Source organism: Bidens hawaiensis, unplaced genomic scaffold, assembly GCF_021521415.1.
Source record: "Bidens hawaiensis isolate Kalapana, Puna unplaced genomic scaffold, B.hawaiensis_p1.1 tig00013115_1, whole genome shotgun sequence".
NCBI lineage: Eukaryota > Viridiplantae > Streptophyta > Magnoliopsida > Asterales > Asteraceae > Bidens > Bidens hawaiensis.
The window spans coordinates 45812-67402 of NW_027492105.1; the positions used below are offsets into that span (position 1 = coordinate 45812).

General features: G+C 37.0%; 1 protein-coding gene, 1 long non-coding RNA gene and 1 pseudogene across 2 annotated transcripts; all 3 read left to right on the top strand.

The window, feature by feature from the left end:
* Window positions 1-1680: 1680 nt before the first annotated feature.
* LOC143543253 (mitochondrial import inner membrane translocase subunit TIM17-2 pseudogene) lies at window positions 1681-2387 on the top strand (annotated as a pseudogene).
* Window positions 2388-13673: 11286 nt separating this feature from the next.
* LOC143543254 (uncharacterized) lies at window positions 13674-20332 on the top strand. Its single transcript, XM_077035617.1, has 7 exons — window positions 13674-13791; window positions 13953-14121; window positions 14272-14349; window positions 18874-19234; window positions 19384-19496; window positions 19693-19857; window positions 19927-20332. Exons 1-7 carry the CDS (start codon window positions 13757-13759, stop codon window positions 20110-20112), a joined length of 1107 nt encoding a protein of 368 aa, XP_076891732.1. The 5' UTR covers window positions 13674-13756; the 3' UTR covers window positions 20113-20332.
* Window positions 20333-20711: 379 nt separating this feature from the next.
* Window positions 20712-21291, top strand: LOC143543255 (uncharacterized). Its single transcript, XR_013137038.1, has 2 exons — window positions 20712-20933; window positions 21031-21291. It is a non-coding gene; the product is annotated as an uncharacterized LOC143543255 (long non-coding RNA).
* Window positions 21292-21591: the final 300 nt, after the last annotated feature.

The following is a 21591-nucleotide window of genomic DNA, read 5'->3' on the forward strand; positions in this document are numbered from 1 at the left end:
CAAAATACAAGTTCTCCATAATTAATCACATTGTCCAGAATTTAAGCCTAAAACATGGCGGGATACCGGATTTTTAGTAAAGTTGAGCTAAATTACACACTAGCATCTTATAGTGGGCTAAGACAAGAAGCCCAATTTTTAAAACATATGATATATTATAAATAATTATATAAATCTAATATCAAAAAATAAAATTTGTATATAAACAAATCCTACGGTCCGGTCCGGTTTTTTACGGCCGGTTTTCAATAAAAACCGCAAGCCAAACCATTCATTGCGGTTTGAAAATTTTGAAGCCGACCGACCGAATGTAAAAAAAGAACCGACCGCAAAGCCAAACCGATGACCGGCTTGGACGGTTTCACGGTTTTAAACTATGAACACCGTAATCGTACCGATGTCGTTACTGTAACATATGTGGCCTATATATAGCAAAGCAAAAGAAAACTCAATATCTCCGTACTAATTCGCCACACACTTGACAATCTCTCCGGCGACGAGGAGGTAAATTTTTAGTACTCGTTAATTAATTTTTAATTTAACGCTAGCAGTTGATCCAATTGCTTGTTGATTGAGCTAATTACACTACCGTCGTATGGCTGTTATATCTTTGATTACATGATTGGGGATCTGTAGATAATATATTAGGTCAAGTTTTTCAAGTTGTAAAATCAACTCTCTGAAAAATTAGGGGTTTTGGTTAAAAAGCTGGTTTGTTATTCCCAATTTAGCTTCCAAATTATTTTCCATGAATTCTGGCCTCGGGTTTTTCATGAATATGTGCACGGTTTGGTTTGGTTTGGACTAAAACGGACCAAACTAAAAACTGAAACTTTGCTTTCTGAGTTATTGAAAACCGTTTGGTTTTGGTTTTCGGTTTGGGTTTGATTCGGTTTCGGTTTCGCCATTTGAGCTTGAAAGTTTTGGGTCGAAAAACATTTTGGCCCAAAACAATGATTTTGGGCCTAAATCGTTTCGTTAATTAGTAACTATCTGATTATTATATATTTGGGCTCAAAATTTTAGTTAAATATACATTTGAGTTTAAAATTTACTAATTTTTTCTAAATTACTTGAAATAAAAAATAAAATATGAAAATCTATAAATTTTTGGGTTTGATTTGTGCAGAAATGATTTTGATCAGAGGTGTGCACGGTTTGGTTTCGGTCGGTTTGGACTACAACCAAACCAAAAACTGAATCTTGGGTTTCACTGTTCGGTTTTCCGTTTTTTGGTTTGGGTTCAGTTTCAGTTTTGCCATTTGAGCTTGAAATTATTGGGTTAAATAATTTTGGGCTTAAATCATTATTTTTATTAATAACTATTTGATTATTTTTCATCTGGGCTAAAATATTTGAGTTGAATATTTGTAAAAATATAAATTTGTGTTAAATATTTGTTTATTTCTTTAAATCACTTAATATGAAAAGTAAAATATGAAAGTCTGTAAATTCAGTTCGGTTCGGTTTTTACTAGGTTTTTATAAAATCATAAACAAAATTGTCGGTTTTTGTTTCGGTTTGCTTTTTCCGGGTTCGGATTGTTTTTTTTTTTGTTTTCATACGCACTCTTAAATTTGATGTAAGGTTAGTAATGTGCAAGTCGTATATTTAAGGTGTATATCGTTTTTAAGAGAAACTTTTTCTTAGAATGATAACATTTGTCAAATGGAAGGTTAAATGGGAACCCCGGAGACCTCTCGCGAACCATGTCCGGACCGAATACTAGATGACATCGGTGGAGCGTTTAGCATGGGTGTGATTGGTGGTTCAGCCTTCCACTTCTTGAAAGGCACTTACAACTCTCCCAAAGGCGACCGCTTGCTAGGCGGGATTCAAGCAGTGCAGATGAATGCTCCACGCGTTGGTGGCAGTTTTGCAGTCTGGGGCGGCTTGTTCTCCACTTTTGATTGCACAATGGTGTATCTCCGCCAGAAAGAGGATCCTTGGAACTCGATAATAGCCGGTGCTGCCACTGGTGGGTTCCTCCAGATGCGCCAGGGGCTTGGTGCCGCCTCCCGGTCTGCGGCTTTTGGTGGTATTTTACTTGCTATGATCGAGGGAGCGGGAATCATGTTGAATAAGATCATGAGTGCACCTCAGAATCTTCCTCCTATGGTAGAGGCCATGCCGCCTAATATGAGCGGTGTACCGCCAGTTCCGATGGGCCATCTTTCTAATCAACCTCAAGTAAACATCGATAGTGTGCCGTCTCCATCATCTTCGTCGTCGTCATCATGGTTTGGAGGGCTGTTTGGTGGTGGAAAAGAGAAGGAACCCGCCCCAAGTAATGGTGCGAAGACACAGGTTTTGGAGAGCTTTGATGCTCCAAACCCACCTTCATTTGAATACAAATGAATAGGTACTATGAAAATCAGGAAAGATATTTGAAGCGTATTCATTTATGTTAAAAGCAAATGTTCAAGTGTAGGTTGTTTAACATGTTATGCTTTGACATAATGAAAGTTATCATGGTTTATCTAGATTATAATGTGCTCATTATATCAAAGTTGTATATTTTGCAATTTGGAAGCCAACGACTTGAGAAATCCTGAGGTTTAAAAGCTTATATGATATCCATTGCAAACTTGGTTAGTTGGTTTATGAGCTTATGAAATCACATCATGAATAACTTAGGACATGTTCGTAACGCTTTACTTTTTATAACTTTCCTATTCCTAATAATAATAAAGTAAGTTCTAACAAGTAGCCTTACATTATCATATGATTGAATTATTACATCCATTATTATGTATTTGAATAATAATAATAATAATAATAATAATAATAATAATAATAATAATAATAAATTAATTAATTGATTAAAAGCTGCTTTATCAATTTTCTTTATATCCATCAAAAGATGTCATGAAGCAACATCTGTATTTTATTGGATGGATCACACCTTCAATCAATTTTAGTTTGTTAAAAACAATAATAATATAATTAAAATTTTAATAAACATCTTATTATAGTTTTATACTTAAAAAGGAAAAAAAACTTAAAAAGAGGATGAGAGCATGTACACTGTTGTGAAATGTTTTTTTATTGAGTTGTTTTTGAGGGTTGTGTTATTAGGTTTAATTAAGTGATGAAATTGACTAATCAATATGATTATATTAAAATGGACAAATAATCCACAAAAGCATGCGTTATAGAGAAATGACGACAAATATTATCTCTCATGCTTTGTTCTCGAGGTCAGAAAATGACACCACGATCAGAAATTAAATAAAACAACTCTAACTTTTAAAAAATACTATAACTTTATCCGTGTTTAAAAAACAAAAATACATCCAATATACAAAGTTGTAGTTTAGGCATAATGCAAATTTGTAAACTTATATACACTATACAATAATCAAAATGAGATAAATTATTAATGATTATAAATGGGTTGGGTTGGGTTGGGTTGGGTTGGGTGACCAAACCAATGGTTTTCAAAGGTTAGATGATTACAAGATGAGTGGGACCAAAACTACGAAATGGAGATGCATCCAAATTTCATATCCTCCTCTTACACCGCTTTTAAAACCCGGCAACGGGATTCGGCCTATTACAGTGGGTACTATATGGACTTATTGCAGTGGGTACTATATGGAGGCGTTTAGTTTCTAAGGTGGCTATGAAAGGGGCTGGCAAAGAAATAATCAAATACCTTAATGATTTCCAGTTTGGGGTTGGTGTGTCGGGTGGTGCGGAGGCCATATTACATAGCGCCAACAGGGTATTGAGTGAGCGCCATACTGATGGGTCTCTTGCAATGCTTACAGTTGATTTTTCTAATGCACTTAATATGGTGGATAGATCAGCTTTACTTCATGAGGTAAGGATCAGATGCCCTATTTCCTTGTGGGTGGAATTTTTATATGGGCAGCCATCAAGACTATATCTTGGGGATGATAATATTTGGTCCACCACAGGGGTTCAACAAGGAGACCCATTGGGACCACTTCTTTTTCCCTTGTTTTACACCCCCTTGTGTATCATATTCGAGACAATTGCAAGCTTCTTCTTCATGCATGGTATCTTGATGATGGGACAGTCATAGGAGATTCAATGGAGGTGGCTAAAGTGCTGGATATCATTAAGGTGACAGGTCCAACTTTGGGTCTTGAACTGAATATTAAGAAAACTGAGCTATTTTGGCCTTCTTGTGATGGTACGAAGTCTCGTGACGGTTTATTCCCTGCTGACATCGGGAGACCATTATTAGGGGTGAAGCTTCTTGGGGGAGTTGTTAGTAAAGACACCGGGTTTATTAAGGGTTTGGCAAAGAAGAGAGCTACTAATGCTGTTGATTTGATGCGTCTTCTCCCAAAACTTAGTGACCCGCAGAGTGAGTTACTTTTGCTTCGATCATGTATGGGTATTGCTAAACTTTTCTTCGGTTTGAGAACATGCCAACCTGTACACATGATGGAGGCAGCGGTGTTTTTCGACAAGGGATTGCGTGAGGCGATCGAGGACATTGTAGTTTGTGGAGGTCCTTTCTTTGGAGACCTCCAATGGCGACTTGCTTCCTTACCCATTAAGAATGGGGGTTTGGGGTTGTATTCGGCAGTAGAGGCTTCCTCTTATGCGTTTGTGGCCTCGAGAGCCCAATCATAGGTGCTTCAGGATCACATTTTGCGAGACAGTGGTATATGTGGGATGGATTCTGATTATTCTTGTTCTCTGGCTTGTCTTCGTGATATGATTCCAAGCGTCGATTTTAGCAGTTTCTCTAACAAAGAGACCACCCCCTCTAAAGCCTAGCATGCATTGGCGAGCGCTCTTTTTAGTAAAATTGTTCACGACATGGAGTCACACTTTAACATGACAAGCAGACAAAAAGCCATTTTTGAGTGTCTACAAGCACCACATGCTCAAGATTTTCTTCTTGCTATCCCTATAGATGGGTTAGGCCAGCATATGTCTCCAGTGGAGTATCGTAGTATCCTTAAGTATCGCCTCATGATTCCTCTATTTCCGGTTGATGAGATATGTCCTGTTTGTCGTAAGGCGTGTTTAGACTCATATGGGGAGCACGCGGTGCACTGTAAAGAGCTCCCGGGGTTCAAGTACCGACACGATCTGGTTAGGGATGTGCTCTTTGATATATTCAGGCGAGCTAGAATTTCTGTTAAGAAAGAAGCACCTGTGAATTTTCTGACTGACCCATCAGAGGGAAGATCATCTCTTCGACCGGCTGACGTTTTGGTGTTTGGATGGATAGAAGGGAAACACGTGTGTGTGGATTTAACAGGGGTTTCTCCTTTGGTGGGCTTAGGGAGTAGTGGTTACGCAGTCGGTCAAGCCGCATTAAAAGCTGCTTCAGGTAAGGTGGCAAAACATGAAAAGGCATGTCTTGACAACCAACATGTATTTATTCCTTTTGCTTTTGACACTTTTGGTTTCCTCGTGCTTGAAGCTGTGGAGCTACTTACCCGTGTTCAGCGAGTCATGCATAGTAATGTTATGACTCCAAGATCAGCAAATATAGTTTTTAAAAGATTGGGTTTTGCGATTCAAAAAGGGGTAGCGGCGCTGCTTGTTGCCCGCTTGCCTTCTGTTTCGATGTAATCTAAACTTTTCTTTAATAAGATTTTAAACCTATGCTTGTATCTCTAAGGACAAGAAGAATAAAAGTATAATACCTTATATCTGTGTTTCTATTGTAAAAACAAAAAAAAGCAATACAAAATTTAAAAGAAAATGGAGTTTAGAGCTTTAGACAAAAAAAAATACTTTTTATTTTATTGTGTTATCTATGGTAAATTAAGATCATTTATATGTTAATTGGCTAACTAAGTTTACAAGGATCTGATTGTGTTAAACAAATCTGATTAAGGTAAAACTCTTCATATAGAGAAATTGAAGTAGGCATCAAGGATTACCAACCTAAAAATCTCACCATATTTGATGGAACTATGGAAGTACTCATAAAGGTAACCATCTTAACAAGTAAACTATCATTGTCACCAAGCACGATAAAATTGAAGGGAGATATAATGAAATAGAAAATGGAATTTGAGTTTGGGAGGATTAAAAAATCACACCAATATTTTTTTACCATCAAGATTATTAGGCCGTTAGTTACGATAGTGATAGAATATGGGCTAGACATGTAATATTAGACCGTTCGTTACAACAGTGATAGCATAGAGACTAAACATGTAATATGATGTCTTATACTAACACCTATGATATTAAGCTTTAATTATAAGAAGTTATTGAGTTTTCTATGCACCCTAAAAGTATGTGGTCTAAGTAATAAAGTAAGAAACAACAATAGCCATGCTTTGAGAGCTAAAGTGTGACAAGTTAGCTTTTGCTTAAGAGTATCAACTATCTAGTGTTAATACTTTGTTACGAAAGTTTAAACCAAAATACAAAGGACAAGATTAAAAATGTCATAATCTAATGTCAGTTAAAGAAGAGATGTAGGCACACATTAGGTTACATGATAGGAGATGGCTTGAATACTAATGTAAGGTAAATAATTAATCCAATTTAACCAATGCTATTAAAGATTTAATGTCAGTGGTATGCTTTTGAAGATAATACGCGTGAGTTTTGCCATCTTATGTCGTGTAAATATGTATATACACTTCAGCATACCTAAAGTAAAGCTATCAATGAAGAATGCCAAACGAAGAGTTCATGGATAAGACGTGTTGGTTCCATTCGATAAGGAAGCTGAGCATCCATCGATAGACGAGGTGGAGGAACCAATTAAGGGTCCACCGTTGGAAGGGTTTAGAACTTGCTCAAGTCCTAGAAGGAGACGAAGAAGGCCGGCGGCCTCCTTTTCCACCAACGGTCCAACACTCAAGTTGAGAAGGAGGTTAAAAGAGAATTTTATCAAGAAGTTGAAAGAAGACTTATAGTGAAAAAAGTTTCATGTAAAAGTAGTGGCCAGGTGACAAATTGGTTAGCTACAAGGGAATGCAATCTGAAATAATGATAAATAGAATAAGTTTAAGCAACACAAAACAAGATATTTCTGGTACCCTAGATGTCAAGGTACACAATGTTGGAAAATTAATTAGAAATGTGTGTGAATGAATGTCTCAAAAGTTGGTCAAACGATTTAATGATAATAATTATTCTCTTAATGATTATTATTATTAATTTCGGTTTTGAGCATTTCGTAACTGATAGTCAATGACATTAATGATCATTATTCAGTAATGATTATTAGTTTCTGTTTCATTGAACTAATGATTTCATAACTGATGGTCAATAACATTAATGATCATTATTCAGTAATGATTATTATTTTCTGTTTCATTGTACTAATGATGACCATTATGATGATAATTATGCACTAATTACTAAGTATTATTATGGTTAACAATAAGTTATGAGTTTTAGTTTTATTGATATAAAACTAGATGAAATGCTTCAGTTCATACACCCAGATGGAAAAACACACAACTCTATCTTCCTCTCTGCTGCAACATCATACGATTTCGTTTCAGACAAGTGATCAAGTCCGACAGTCCGCTACTGCTTCGAACCGGAGTACCCTGGGAACAGACCGCGAATCTGTTTAAGGGAATTGTGTCAAACACAAGCCCGGTTTACCGTTATCATTTATTGTTTCTATTTATTATTTCTGGTTCTAATACAGGAATACCAACAAACTTAAACAGATTACTAATTGTTCCTGTGTTTTCGTTTCAGAATGGAATCCCAATAATGGGTTGTATACATCAAGGCAGACCATAATGGGTCAAGCACATCGGCCTTGAAATGACTTTATGTGGCAGCTCAATTTCTTTTGTCTAGTTCCGATGCTAGTGATCCAATGGACTTCGCAGCTTTCTTTGGGCCGAAGTGTAACATTGTTAAGCAGACTAATTTAGCAGGTCTGATGGGTTGGGCCTATGGGCCGAAGTAAAAATGCTCCCGCGATTGCTACTTTTGCTGTAGCGGTCACAACCAGTTTGGTTGCACCACTGCCTAATGCAGTTATGTCTCATGCTGAGAAACCGGAAAAATTCACCGGTGTGAATTTTAAAAAGTGGCAGCAAAAGATATTCTTTTATCTGACCACGTTGAACCTAGCGAGGTTCTTGACTGAAACCGTTCCCCATGTTGATAAAAGGGAAATGGATGCTCATTCGGTGAGCGCGGTTCAAGCTTGGAATCATTCGGATTTCTTGTGCCAGAATTATGTTTTGAATGGTATGGTGGATGCATTGTACAATGTGTAATGCAAGTCCAAGACTGCCAAAAAGTTATGGAAGTCTTTAGACCGCAAATACAAAACAAAAGATGTATGTGTTAAAAAGTTCGCGGTGGCTAAATTCTTGGACTTTAAAATGGGAAAGGCTTCAATCTTGGTCCTAAGGGGAGAAATAATAATAATAATAAATAAATAATAATATTAATTTTATTAATAAAATAAAGTTCCAATGAACTTGTTACAATTGTGGAAAGCAAGATAATAGGGCCAATGAGTGTAAGCTTCCAAAGAATGAAAATGCTCGAAAAGTAAATATGGTTTGTGAGGTTGATAACCTCTCGATTATGGTCACCAAAGTTAACTTGTGTCGAAGCAAAACAAACAAGATCGTCATTCGAAAAGATTAAACGATTCATCGAACCGCTCGAGATGATCCACACTTATGTGTGTGATCTAAAAGTAATTCCTACTCGTGTAGGGAGTAAGTACTTCGTCACGTTTATTGATGATAGTACAAGGTATTGCAATGTGTACTTACCTAAGAGTAAAGACGAGGCTATTGATAAGTTTATCGTGTTCAAAGCCGAAGTTGAGAATCAACTAACTCGGAAAATCAAAAGAGTAAGGAGTGACCGAGGAGGTGAATATGTTTCACTTTTTTTTTATTTGTGTGAAAGACATGGAATCATACATGAACTCACGCCTCCTTACTCCCCTCAATCAAATGGCATAGCGGAACGCAAGAACCGCACTTTGAAACAAAAGATGAATGCCATGATGATAAGTTCTGGTTTAAGCCAAGACATGTGGGGGAAGCAATCTTATCGGCGAATTATGTCTTAAACATGATACCCAATAAGAAGAAATATGTAACTCCATACGAATTATGGAATGGAAATAAACCATCATATAAATACTTGCGAGTATGGGGTGCCTAGCCAAGGTAGTAGTAACACCACAGAAACGGCTACTAATAGGACCCAAAACAGTGGATTGTATATTTATAAGATACACTCGTTCTGGTGGTGCATTTCGTTTTCTTGTGCATGATTTCAAGAACCCTGGAATAAACAAAGGCACCAGACTAGAAACAAAGGATGCATCATCGTTTGAACATATGTTCCCATGCTTAGGTAAAGGAAAACTGAGTTGTTTTAGACCGGTTAAGGAAATTGTTCTATAAAACGAGGGTGCAAAAGATGAACCTCGAGAACAATCCGAAATAGAGGAAGTTGAAATTAGAAAGAGTAAACGGGAAAGGATTGAAAAATCCTTCGGCTCTGACTTCCTTACCTACATGGCAGAAGATGAAACTCAAATGTAACAACAAACTTAATGATAATTACTATTATTAATTTCAGTTTCAAATGTTGCGCTAATGATCATTATTCTGTTTTATTACACTTTAATGATCATTATGATGTTTGTTATGATTTTTATGATAATTACTAAGTATCATTATGACGTTTGTTATGTTTTCAAATGTTGCACTAATAATCATTATTCTGTTTTATTACACTTTAATGATCATTATGACGTTTGTTATGATTTTATGATAATTACTAAGTATCATAGCCATAAAAGGTGAGATAGATTCTATCTTACAAAATTATACTTGGGGAACTAGTGGATCTTCCTCAAGGATGTAAACCACTATGATATTGATGGATCTTCAAGAAGAAGATGAAACCAGATGGCACCATCGATAAGTATAAGGCAAGGTTGGTGATCAAAGGATATAAACAACGAGAAGGTTTAAATTACTTTGATACGTATTCGCTAGTTACGCGAATAACCTGCATCAGGTTGGTGCTTGCCATTGCCGCCATTTGAAATCTGGAAGTTCACCAAATGAATGTGAAAACAGCTTTCTTGAATGGAAATCTGGAGAAAGAGATTTACATGGAACAACCTGAAGGTTTCATAGCCATTGGACAAGAAAAGAAAGTTTGCAAACTTGTAAAATTCTCGTATGGATTAAAACAAGCTCCAAAAACAATGACATTAAAAGTTTGATCATGTCATGCTTGATGATAGGTTCAAAATCAATGAATGTGACAAATGTGTATATGTGAAGGACACATCAGATGGATATGTCATTCTGTATCTATGTGTAGATGATATACTCATTGCTGGAAGTGATGACAAAATCATAACGTCCACAAAGAACATGCTAAAGGCAAGATTTGACATGAAAGACATGGGTTTTGCGGATGCGATTTTGGGAGTTAAAATCACACGAACCCAAAGTGGACTTGTTTTAAGTCAAGCCCATTACGTGAACAAAATTCTTGAGAAGTTTAATGCTAATGACTCTAATGTAACTAGAACTCCCATTGACGCGAGTCAACATCTAGCTAAGAATAGAGGTGAACCCGTTAACCAGTTGGAATACTCAAGAATTATCGGCAGCTTGATGTATCTTATGAGTTGTACTATACTAAACTTAGCATATGCTGTAAGCAAGCTAAGTAGATACACGAGCAACCCAAGTTCAATTCATTGGAACTGTGTGATTCTGTTGCTTCGGTGCCTAAGATACACTCGGGAATACGGGTTGCATTATAACAGATATCTGGCAGTTTTCGAATGACACTATGATGCAAATTGGATATCTGACACGAATGATTCCAAAGCAACAAGTGGGTATGTATTCACACTTGGAGGTGCTGCTGTATCGTGGAAATCGTTTAAGCAAACGGTTATAGCTAGATCCACGATGGAATCAGAATTCATCGCCCTAGATAAAGCGAGCGAAGAGGCAGAATGGTTACGTCAATTTGTTGAGAATATACCAAGATGACTTAAGCCGGCATCGGCCATTTGTATACATTGTGATAGCCAATTGGCAATTGACAGAGCTTATAGCACAATGTGTAATGGTAAGAATAGACATATTAGACGTAGACATAATACGGTACGACAACTAATCTCTACAAGAATTATCACTGTTGACTACGTGAAGTCAAAGGATAATATTACGGATCCGTTAACAAAAGGCCTAAGTAGAGAGTTAGTTCAGAAGTCGTCCATAGGAATGGGACTAAAGCCCTTGAAAAATTAAAGGTTCATACGAAGGAAACCTAACTCAACAGATTGGAGATCCCAAGAATTGAGTTCAATAAGAAAACCTAATTGTATGAATTAATGAGGTCACTGTGTAGGGAATAACCCTACGTATTTAAAAGGTAGTTTACTACATGGTTGGTAAACTCCCTAGTCCATTCCTAAAAGTGACAAGTGTAAGGCTAAGCCTATGGCTTTTAATGATTCGACTAAGATAACCATACATGGTGAATCACCTATGTGAGAGAGAAGTGGGGTCGCTTCGAAGGGTATTGTTGGGGCACAATACTTTATGGCTCTCGCAGAACCAGGCTCATGTTCATGACCATAACGAACATAACTATAAGGACTTGACTTTGTCAGAGAGAGTCTTGTGTGAAGTGTATTGTCGTCTACACAAACGACAGATGAGTTCAAAGACATCGTTGTCTACTTAGAGTCAGTGGGTTAAGTGCGCTTCATAAGCAAAGGTTCAAAGAATAACATCTACCTATTGTATGCAAGATTCAACTGCTGAAATCTAATCGGAATAATGTTGTTTCGACCTCCATTCATGTGGAGGATTGCTGAAAAATTAGTTTGAAGTGTGTGTGAATGAATGTCTCAAAAGTTGGTCAAACGATTTAATGATAATAATTATTCTCTTAATGATTATTATTATTAATTTCGGTTTTGAGCATTTCATAATTGATAGTCAATGGCATTAATGATCATTATTCAGTAATGATTATTAGTTTCTGTTTCATTGCACTAATGATTTCATAACTGATGGTCAATAACATTAATGATCATTATTCAGTAATGATTATTATTTTCTGTTTCATTGTACTAATGATGACCATTATGGTGATAATTATGCACTAATTACTAAGTATTATTATGGTCAACAATAAGTTATGAGTTTTATTGATATAAAACTGATGAAATGCTTCAGTTCATACACCCAGATGGAAAAACACACAACTCTATCTTCCTCTCTATTGCAAAATCATACGATTTCGTTTCAGACAAGTGATCAAGTCCGGCAGTCCGCTACTGCTTCGAACCGGAGTACCCTGGGAACAGACCGCGAATCTGTTTAAGGGAATTGTGTCAAACACAAGCCCGGTTCACCGTTATCATTTATTGTTTCTATTTATTATTTCTGGTTCTAATACAGGAATACCAACACACAATGTGAAGGTCTGAGGTAACACGAAGGAAATGAGGAAGTAATTAATAAGAGATTGATTACCGGGGGATTTATACAAAGTTAATTTGTCTGAGACAAAAACTTCATCTTGTTTCCTTTGGTAAATTGTTTTCCTTATGGTAGACATATCATCTCATTTGTTATGCCGGGATAGATGTTAGGATTAGACATGAATGAATAATCAATAAAAGTGACCATTTGGTAAGGCTGACGAGACTTTCTTATTATCAGTAAGAACAATATATCCATGCTTTATAAATTTCCTGAACATAAAAATAATGTTACTTCATATATTAGAGGAACATAACATGGAACACTTCTATGAATATATCTCATATATTGGACGGACATAACATGATATAGAGCAAAAGAAAATTTCAAAATAGCTGTTGTTGGTCTTCTGGTCAATTGACACGAGAGTAATGGTTAAGACCTTGGATCTTATGGTCTCAGATTCGAAAGATTTTTCCCTAATGGTGTTCCCGGTTGAGTCAGAGTTGGAATGTCAAATTCAATATGCACAGTTGGCATCTCATCTCACTAATAATCACTCGTGTATTGAAAATAGCTTCAAACGATATTAAAAAAAATCAAAATAGTTTATTCAAAGTATTCTCAGTAACTTTTGTATCTTAACCTCTATAATTAGATTAAAAGTTAATATACTTTTTCTTTTTTATTTTCAATTAAATAATAATTTGTACTTTTATCATTATTTTTTCTTTGTCTTCCACTCAAAATCACTTTTAATAAATATTACAAAAGTTAAAGAGTATAAACAATATTTCTCCATAGTTTATGAGAGTGCTCTATACTAAACTATAACACCGCTATATCTATAAAATAAAAATCGTCTATTTACTAACATGACAGCACGGGTCGAAAATCGCCCCCGTCACTCACATGATCACTCAAATGTATCCTAGCAATCACCCTATAAATTGCAATGAATTAAGTCATTAAATCACATCAAGTAACAGGGCAAAATCAAAACCCCACCTTTTTAATCCTTTCTCTCTCTCTATATGTTAACACAAATCATATAGAGTGAGAAAGATAACAGCAAAGTACCATCAATGGATCTTGGAAGATCTTCTAAAACCTCAAGAAACAGTCTCATCATCTTTGATTACAGTGTCAAAAACCACACTTCTTTAATGTCTTCTTATAGTTTCTCTGATTTGATGTCTGCATCATCATCTTCTTCATCCAACCCTTCTTGTAATCCCATTAGTACCTATTTATAAAGTTACCATCTTTCTTGTGTCTTACCACTTGTTTCTTGTAAAGTTTGAATCTTTTCTACTGTTCTTGAAGAAATAATGCTGCTTGCATCACCATCCCGGATCTTTTTCAGGTACTTGGTTTTTTTCTTATTTGGGTGTTATTATTTCAAGATTTTAGCAAGTGGGTTGCTTTCTTTTTGATCTATTTTGCAAGTTTTATGTGGATTTTGGAGTGATTCTTGAATAATTTGTGGATTTTTAACATGGGTTTGTTCTTAATTGTCATAATTAGGTCTGGAATTGATCTGAATGTTGATAATAAGTTCAAGAATTTGAGTAATTTGACTACTCCTGCCACCATGATCAAGCAAAGTAAGAGAAGATTGAGCTCATCACCACCCATGGCAGCAGCTGCTCCTGTGAAAACTGGTGGTTTTTCTCCTCCCAAATTCTACCAGGAGGTTTGAATCACTGAATTCATATCTTTTATTATTATTATTATTATTATTATTATTATTATTATTTCTGAAATTAGATTCAGCCAATCTTTAATTTTCTTGTTGTGTAAATTCTTTGCTTGAAATTGAGATTATCATGAAAAAAAACTTCAGGTTATGACTACTGCAAGAGCAAATTTTACACAAGAAATATCTTTCCAGTGTAAAGACAAAGACATATCCCTTGCAAAGGTAGTAACTTTATTTAAGTAACTTCACTTTATATCTTAAAATGATTGGCTAGGAGAAAAAGGCATATTGTCATGAAAAAGGTTCTCTTTTTTTGTGGCCACAGTATTTATTGACCATTTGAAAAATTAGTGGTTGTAAGTGAAAGTGAAAATCTTTATTTAGATGTGGCTTTCTTCAACTTGAAGAATACTTCAATTTCTCAAACTTTGATGATTGTTTTAGTACATTAGGCTCATTATTCATAAATTCTTATCTTTTCTGGAAACTGAACACTCCCTTTAACTAATTATACACTTTATACCTAAGGCTGAGGGGTGTGGAGCGCGAGAGGGGGCGCGTGAGCCCATCCGCTCGCGCCCCGGGGCGCGAGCACCACACCACCGAGGCGCGAGAGGGGCGCGAGAGGGGCGCGAGCACGCAGACCAAGGCAGGCGCAAGAGGGCTAGCGGGAGAAAATAGGCGTAAAGTTGGCCTGGGAATGCGTGAAGAGCCGTTGGGGCTTAGAAATAGAGCCGTTGGCTCTTTATTTATTAAAAAAAAAATTGTGATGAAGATCCGGTAAGAAAAAGATGTGTGATGAAGATCCGGTAAGAATGAATGCAATTTTTCCGGCCATTTAAACCATTTTAGACTTTGTAAATGAATTGTGATGAAGATCTGACAAAGATGTGTGATAAACTATGATTATGTTGATTGAGGCAGCTGAGTGGCGGTGGCTATGAAGTATCTAATTAGGGTTTGAAGTTTTTAGAGTAGGGAAGAGGAGAGAACGTGAGTTTATATATTTAGGTTATTTACCCAATTTTTTTTATTAAGTTACACTTTCCCTCCTGCAAGTTTTAGTTTTATAAAAGTTAACCTTAAACCTATGCTAATGTGTGTAGTTTTATGTTCTTGTTCTTAAGTTTTTTTTACAAAAGGATTGTTAAATATGTCTACTTAAAAAAAAACTACATGTCAATATTTTTAAGACTAAAATTGTGATGAATGTTTTGGATTTTTGATTATAATGTATGTTTTTTTAGTTTCTAAGCCGTTGGGGCTTAGAAATAGAGCCGTTAGATATTAATGTGTGTTTTTAATTAATGTGTGTTTTTTTAAATAATTTATGAGTTTTTTTAATAATACGTTTTTTTAATACATTTATAAAAAAATAAAAAAAAAAAACCGCTCGCGCCCCTGCTCGCGCCCCTCCACACCAGGGCCAGGGGCGCGAGCGGGGGCTCCAACTGTTGGGTTCGTAGGCCTTGTTGGCCCGGTTTATTATATGAAGTCAAAAGAGGAGACGGATGTGGGCGGTCGGGCCCAAGCCCGGCCCGGTTTAGATTTCTTGCATAATAATTTACTAACCCTAGTTCTGTCTCTATATAAACAACATTATGTACTTGTAATATTTGGTCACTCAATAAAGATATACCTAGTTGCCACCCGTGGACGTAGGTCAGTTTAGACCGAACCACGTTAAATCCTCGTGTTCGTTTATTGCTTTCGTGTCGTGTTCAGTTTCGTGTGTGTGTTTAATCCTAACAAGTGGTATCTAGAGCTTAGGTTCAGATCACGCGAAGAACACGTTGAACCAGCCGAGTCGCCGCCAAATCATCCGGCCGCCGCCACCCTACTGCGCTAAGGTTCCGCTACCGCTGCCGCTGCTACAGTACCGCCGCCGCTAAAGTACCGCCGCCGCCGCTACAGTACCGCGCCGCCGCTACAGTTCCGCCGCCGCTGATTAGAGTTCCGCAGCTGCTGGTTCGTTTTCTCTGATCAGCTCCGGTGAAGCATAGTACGAGACATGAAAGTTTGAATCAAGATCCTATTTTTGTTGAAAAACAGTTGTCAAGTCAGAAGAAGCGTTAAAGAAACGGATAACCAGTTGCCAACCGCGTTTGTCAGGTTTTATCGTTTCAGTTTAAAATTTCAGTTTCTGATTTACAGTTCGTATTTCCGCTGCGGTTTAAATAGGTTGATTTTTAACAGAGTTCAGTAGAACAGTCATTAAGTTCAGGCTCGTGCGATTGCTGTGTTTGTCTCTGTTTTATCCAGTTTTTCGTTTTAGTCATTGTCATGGCAGAAGACGGAAAAGTTTTCGATACAGAAGTTTGACGGACAGAAGTTCGGTTGGTGGAAGATGCAGATTGAGGCACTACTTTGTCAGAAAGACTTGGATGTAGTGTTTGAGGATGAAAAACCAGAAAAGTTGTCAGAAGCAGATTGGAAGAAGTTAGACAAGAAAGCTAGGGCTTGTATTACATTGTCGTTGTCGGAAGATGTGGCGTTTAACGTCATGAAAGAAACCACAGCCCGTGGTATGATGGACGCACTATTCAACATGTATGAGAAGCCTTCGACAGCAAATAAGGTCTATCTTATCAGAGAGCTAGTGACAACTCGAATGAAAGAGGGTGGGTCAGTTACAACTCATATCAATAATCTTAATTCGATCTTGTCCCGCTTAGTGTCAGTTGACATTAAGTTTGATGATGAAGTTCAAGGCCTCTTGTTATTATCCTCTTTGCCCGACAGTTGGTCGCAAACAGTGACTGCAGTTTGTAGTTCGTCTACAAATATTACTTTCGATGGGATTCGAGATCTGATTCTGGGAGAAGATTCAAGACGCAGAAGTTCAGGTGAATCATCAGGCAATATGCTAGTCACAGAAGGTAGAGGTAGGGGAAAACAGCGAGGCAGTGGGAGCAGGAAGAGGAGTCAGTCTAAGACTCGTAAGGATATTGAATGTTGGGGTTGTAAAGAGAAAGGACACTTCAGGAATCAGTGTCCGAATGGTAAGAAAGAGGTGAACGTTACAGAAAACGACACAGATGACGGGGTCAGTAGTGATGAGGCTTTGGTTTGTAGTGTTGAGAGTAGCGTTGATGCTTGGGTGATGGATTCTGGTGCATCGTTTCATGCCACTCACTGTAGTGAAACGATGAAAAATCTTAAAATTGGGGATTTTGGAAAGGTTCGACTAGCGAATGATGATATTTTAGAGGTTACGGGTATGGGAGACGTTGATTTGATAACTTCAGCCGGTACTTCTTGGACTTTGAAAGACGTGAGGGTTATTTCAAGTTTGAAGAAACGTTTGATTTCAGTTGGGCAGTTGGATGACCAGGGGCACGATGTTAAGTTCGGGAATGGGCAGTGGAAAGTAGTCAAAGGGAATCTCGTGGTTGCTCGTGGCAAGAAAATGGGTTCGTTGTATATGGTCGATATGTCACCGAAAGGAGTGGATCCAGTTTTGATGAAAGACAAAATCCGGTTCACAGAATCTCGTGGGCAGAAGAAGGTTCGTTTTGCAAGTAACAAACCCAGAGCCAAAGTGAAGATTCAGGATGAACGAGCTAGGAAGGTTAAATCAGTTGGGGGACATCGTGACAGTGGGAGCACAGGTCGTGTTTCAGTTACAGTTCCAGGTCGACAGTGGATTAAGAAAACCAGCATTCCAGCTGTAAAAGTCTCTCCAATGAATTACTTGCTGAATATGGAGAGTGTTTGTTCTCAGGTTATCTCAGGATCCGGTAGTTCGTTACAGTGGGAGCCGGTAGGGACAGAGAACGGGTCAGGGGCAGTTTCAGCCATGACTGACGTGTTGGAGCTCCGGGGAGCTTCAACGGGCCTTCAGGTTAATTGATGAGAAGGCGGTGGCAACTAGAAGAAGTTTAATGTTCAGATTACAGAAGTACAATCAGGAGTGCAGACGAGAGTACTCAAGGCCTCCGAGTGGGAGATTGTTGGGTTCGTAGGCCTTGTTGGCCCGGTTTATTATATGAAGTAAAAAGAGGAGACGGGTGTGGGCGGTCGGGCCCAAGCCCGGCCCGGTTTAGATTTCTTGCATAATAATTTACTAACCCTAGTTCTGTCTCTATATAAACAACATTATGTACTTGTAATATTTGGTCACTCAATAAAGATATACCTAGTTGCCACCCGTGGACGTAGGTCAGTTTAGACCGAACCACGTTAAATCCTCGTGTTCGTTTATTGCTTTCGTGTCGTGTTCAGTTTCGTGTGTGTGTTTAATCCTAACACCAACACCCATCTTATCAAGTTTCTCTCTCTGCCACACGTCACAATATTATTGGCTGGAGCCCCCACTCGCGCCCCCTCTCGCGCCCCCCACACCCCTCAGCCTAAAATGATGGTTAGTTAAGTCAAGTAGGATGGTTTAAAAAGTCAAATCACTTAAGTTTCAAGATCAAACTTTATATTACATGATGGAAGTGACAGTTTTCTAATTGTCACTCCTTGGTTTTTTTATTCAATAAATCAGATTAAAATTGTAATCATATAGTTTAAGTAGCACATATAACATACTAGTCATTTTTTTAATCAAATTTGGACTCCTAAAATTATTATTATTTTTTAATCAAATTTTGAGTATTGGGTCAACCTTTCCTGGATCTATACCAAAAGATTAACCGTTTTCACTAACCCGACTCATCTCTAATCTAATCCATTTTTTCAAGAACTCACATATTTATATCATATATAAAGGCTTGAGTTTGTTCTCCATATATTCTGCAGGCTCTGTTGCATATTTCTACCGAACATGAAGCATTTATTGCTTTTAACCGCGAGATGGATGCCAATTCATTCCAAAACGAACGTGAAGGTAGCAAAGTGTTGTATGATGGTCAAGATTTAAGTCAAACAGATTATATGATTTTGGCGGGAAAGAAAATGGAAGATTGGTTGTTAGAATTGGATGTCATTGCAAAAGAAGTCGAGGTTGATCTAATTTCAAGAGACATAGGTTGCCATTTGACTGAAGTTTTGGAGGCAGTCAACAGTGTTCTATTCGAGTCAATAGGTTTCAAAAGGTCAACTGTAGTGGATTCCAGTTGTTCCTATTTGCACTCTGTGTTAAATTCCAAATGTGGCAGTGGTAAATATCTTTTTTCCTTGTTCTGGCATTCTTTAAAAAAGTTTCAAACTTTTATAAATCTATGTTCAAAAGTTTCGATTTTAATACGACTCTAGGAATTTTACTTGCTTGCAACATTTTTACATGTTATTAAAATGATGTTTTTGCAGCAATTTTGCTTAGCATAATTTACATTGAGGTTTGTCGAAGACTAAATTTGACTATCGTTGGATCTCGCGTGGGGGAAGACTTTTTGATCTGGCCGGAAACAGAAAATCCTGAGGTAAGATGATTTGAGAGTGTTTGGATAAACAGATTTTAGTTATAATAAAATTACCTCTTCACCCTTTTCTCAATATAATTTAGGAGACTTTTATTCTCATTTTACAACTGATTATCTAGTTCTGATTATTTACCACACATTATTTAGTATCACATAATCACTTTTATAACATATAATTAAATATCATCTTCAACAGGAGCTTTTTAAGGTAAGATCAGGACACAGCTTATTTGGGATAGTCAATGGACGGTGTGTTGAGGATCCAAAGTCAAAGGCATCAGATTTAAACAGCAATTCACTTATGGGACTGGACATTGCTACAAACCGGGATATTATCGGGATTTATCTTGCTAATTTGATTGTAAGAAAAATTTTACATTTTCTTAGTAGCTAAAGGTTCCATCTTTTTAACTTTCTTGGTCTTCTATAGAGGCTTTATTGGAAACGGGCTTCGAGAATGACTCGTGGCTTAATGTTGACTTCTCCTCTTAGACCCGTTGATGATGATAAGGCCTATGGCTCAAGTATACCGTTGTTGCGTCCTCGAGATCTAAGGTACACATGTCAAATTACTAAATTGCCCTTTCTTGACATGACCAGTTTTCTAATTGTTTAGGCACTTGTTTCTGTTTTCCCTACAGGTTTCAAGCGTGACATGAGAATTGAGAGGGGAATATATTAAATTCTGACCAATGCCCAATAATCCCTGATCTCTGATATTAAATATGAAAAGATAAAAATAACCTTTTAACACACAAACCTTTCCAAAAGTGGAAAGTGTCCAAACCGAACCGAATGTAACCATAAATAAATCTAAATTAACCCATGATTGGACGGAAGTCATTTTTATAACTGCCGTGTTACTGATATGATATTTATAAGTCACATGAGTAAAATCTTAATTTGTTACATAGAAGGAATTATATCCAGTTTAGATTTGTTGGATACTTGCCTATCATAAATAGGGTCTATTATATATGGGATTAGCCCACTTGCTAGTGGCTCTTGCCTCTTAGATGGGAAGTCCCGGGTTCAAACCCGGGCATGAGGTGTATTAGTTTGTTGTGGTGTAGAAGTAGTAATAGAAATATGATAGATTTGCCGTTAACGTTAAAAAAATAGGGCATGAGGTGTATTAATTTGGAGTAGGAATATGATAGATTAGCCGTTCAAAAAATAAATAAATTTAAGACCATGAAATTACTTATCATTGTTTGAAACTTATTGACCAGAAGTCAAAAGTTGACCTTTTTTATACTGTACATCAAATGCATAACAAGAACTTGAGTTCTATACTGGTCAATTCTTGTTTTTGGCATGTCATTTTATTTTCTTATGCACTAGGCTGGCGATCATGGCATCCGAGAAACTATTGATATTACAGCCTCATAACTGGGCTTTAAGGAGAGATCATGGCATGATGTTGTATTTCAGCAGGTATATATATTTTCAAATACATAATAGGAACCTGATTATTGGTCAAGTTTTTATTTTTATTTTTTAATTTATCTTTTTTTTTTGGTGTAAATGGCAGGGAATATGGAGAGGCAGTTCAAGAACTAAGCATATGCATGGCTTTTGCACCTGAAGAAGAGGCTGAAATCTTGGAACCATTTGTGGAGAAACTGCACTTGCTGAGAATTGAATCATCATGGAAATCATTGGGGCATAAAGGTCATTTGACGGTTACTTGAAAACATGTTTGATTGTCTCTTCCTATTTTAACTTGTGTTGTTTTACAAGTTGATATTGTAGCTCGGAGGTTGTTTAACCTTGTACTATTTGGGGTTATTACCTGGCTTGAACCATGATTATTGCCCCTGAATAGTATACCAGCGATATGCACGTTATCGGATAATACAAGTGAGATGTGACTATATGAGTATGATAATGGCGACGAAAGTAAATAAATGAGAGTGAAAACACAATTTACGTTTTTCCATTAACGTCATGGATGAATTCTATTACAGATTTACAACATGTATATACACATAACACATACGTCTTTTTTTTTAGTTGCATGTAAAATTGCATCTACAATGACGTTAGGTCGCCTTTATGACCACTTGATGTTTTTGTCAATGTCGATGCTACT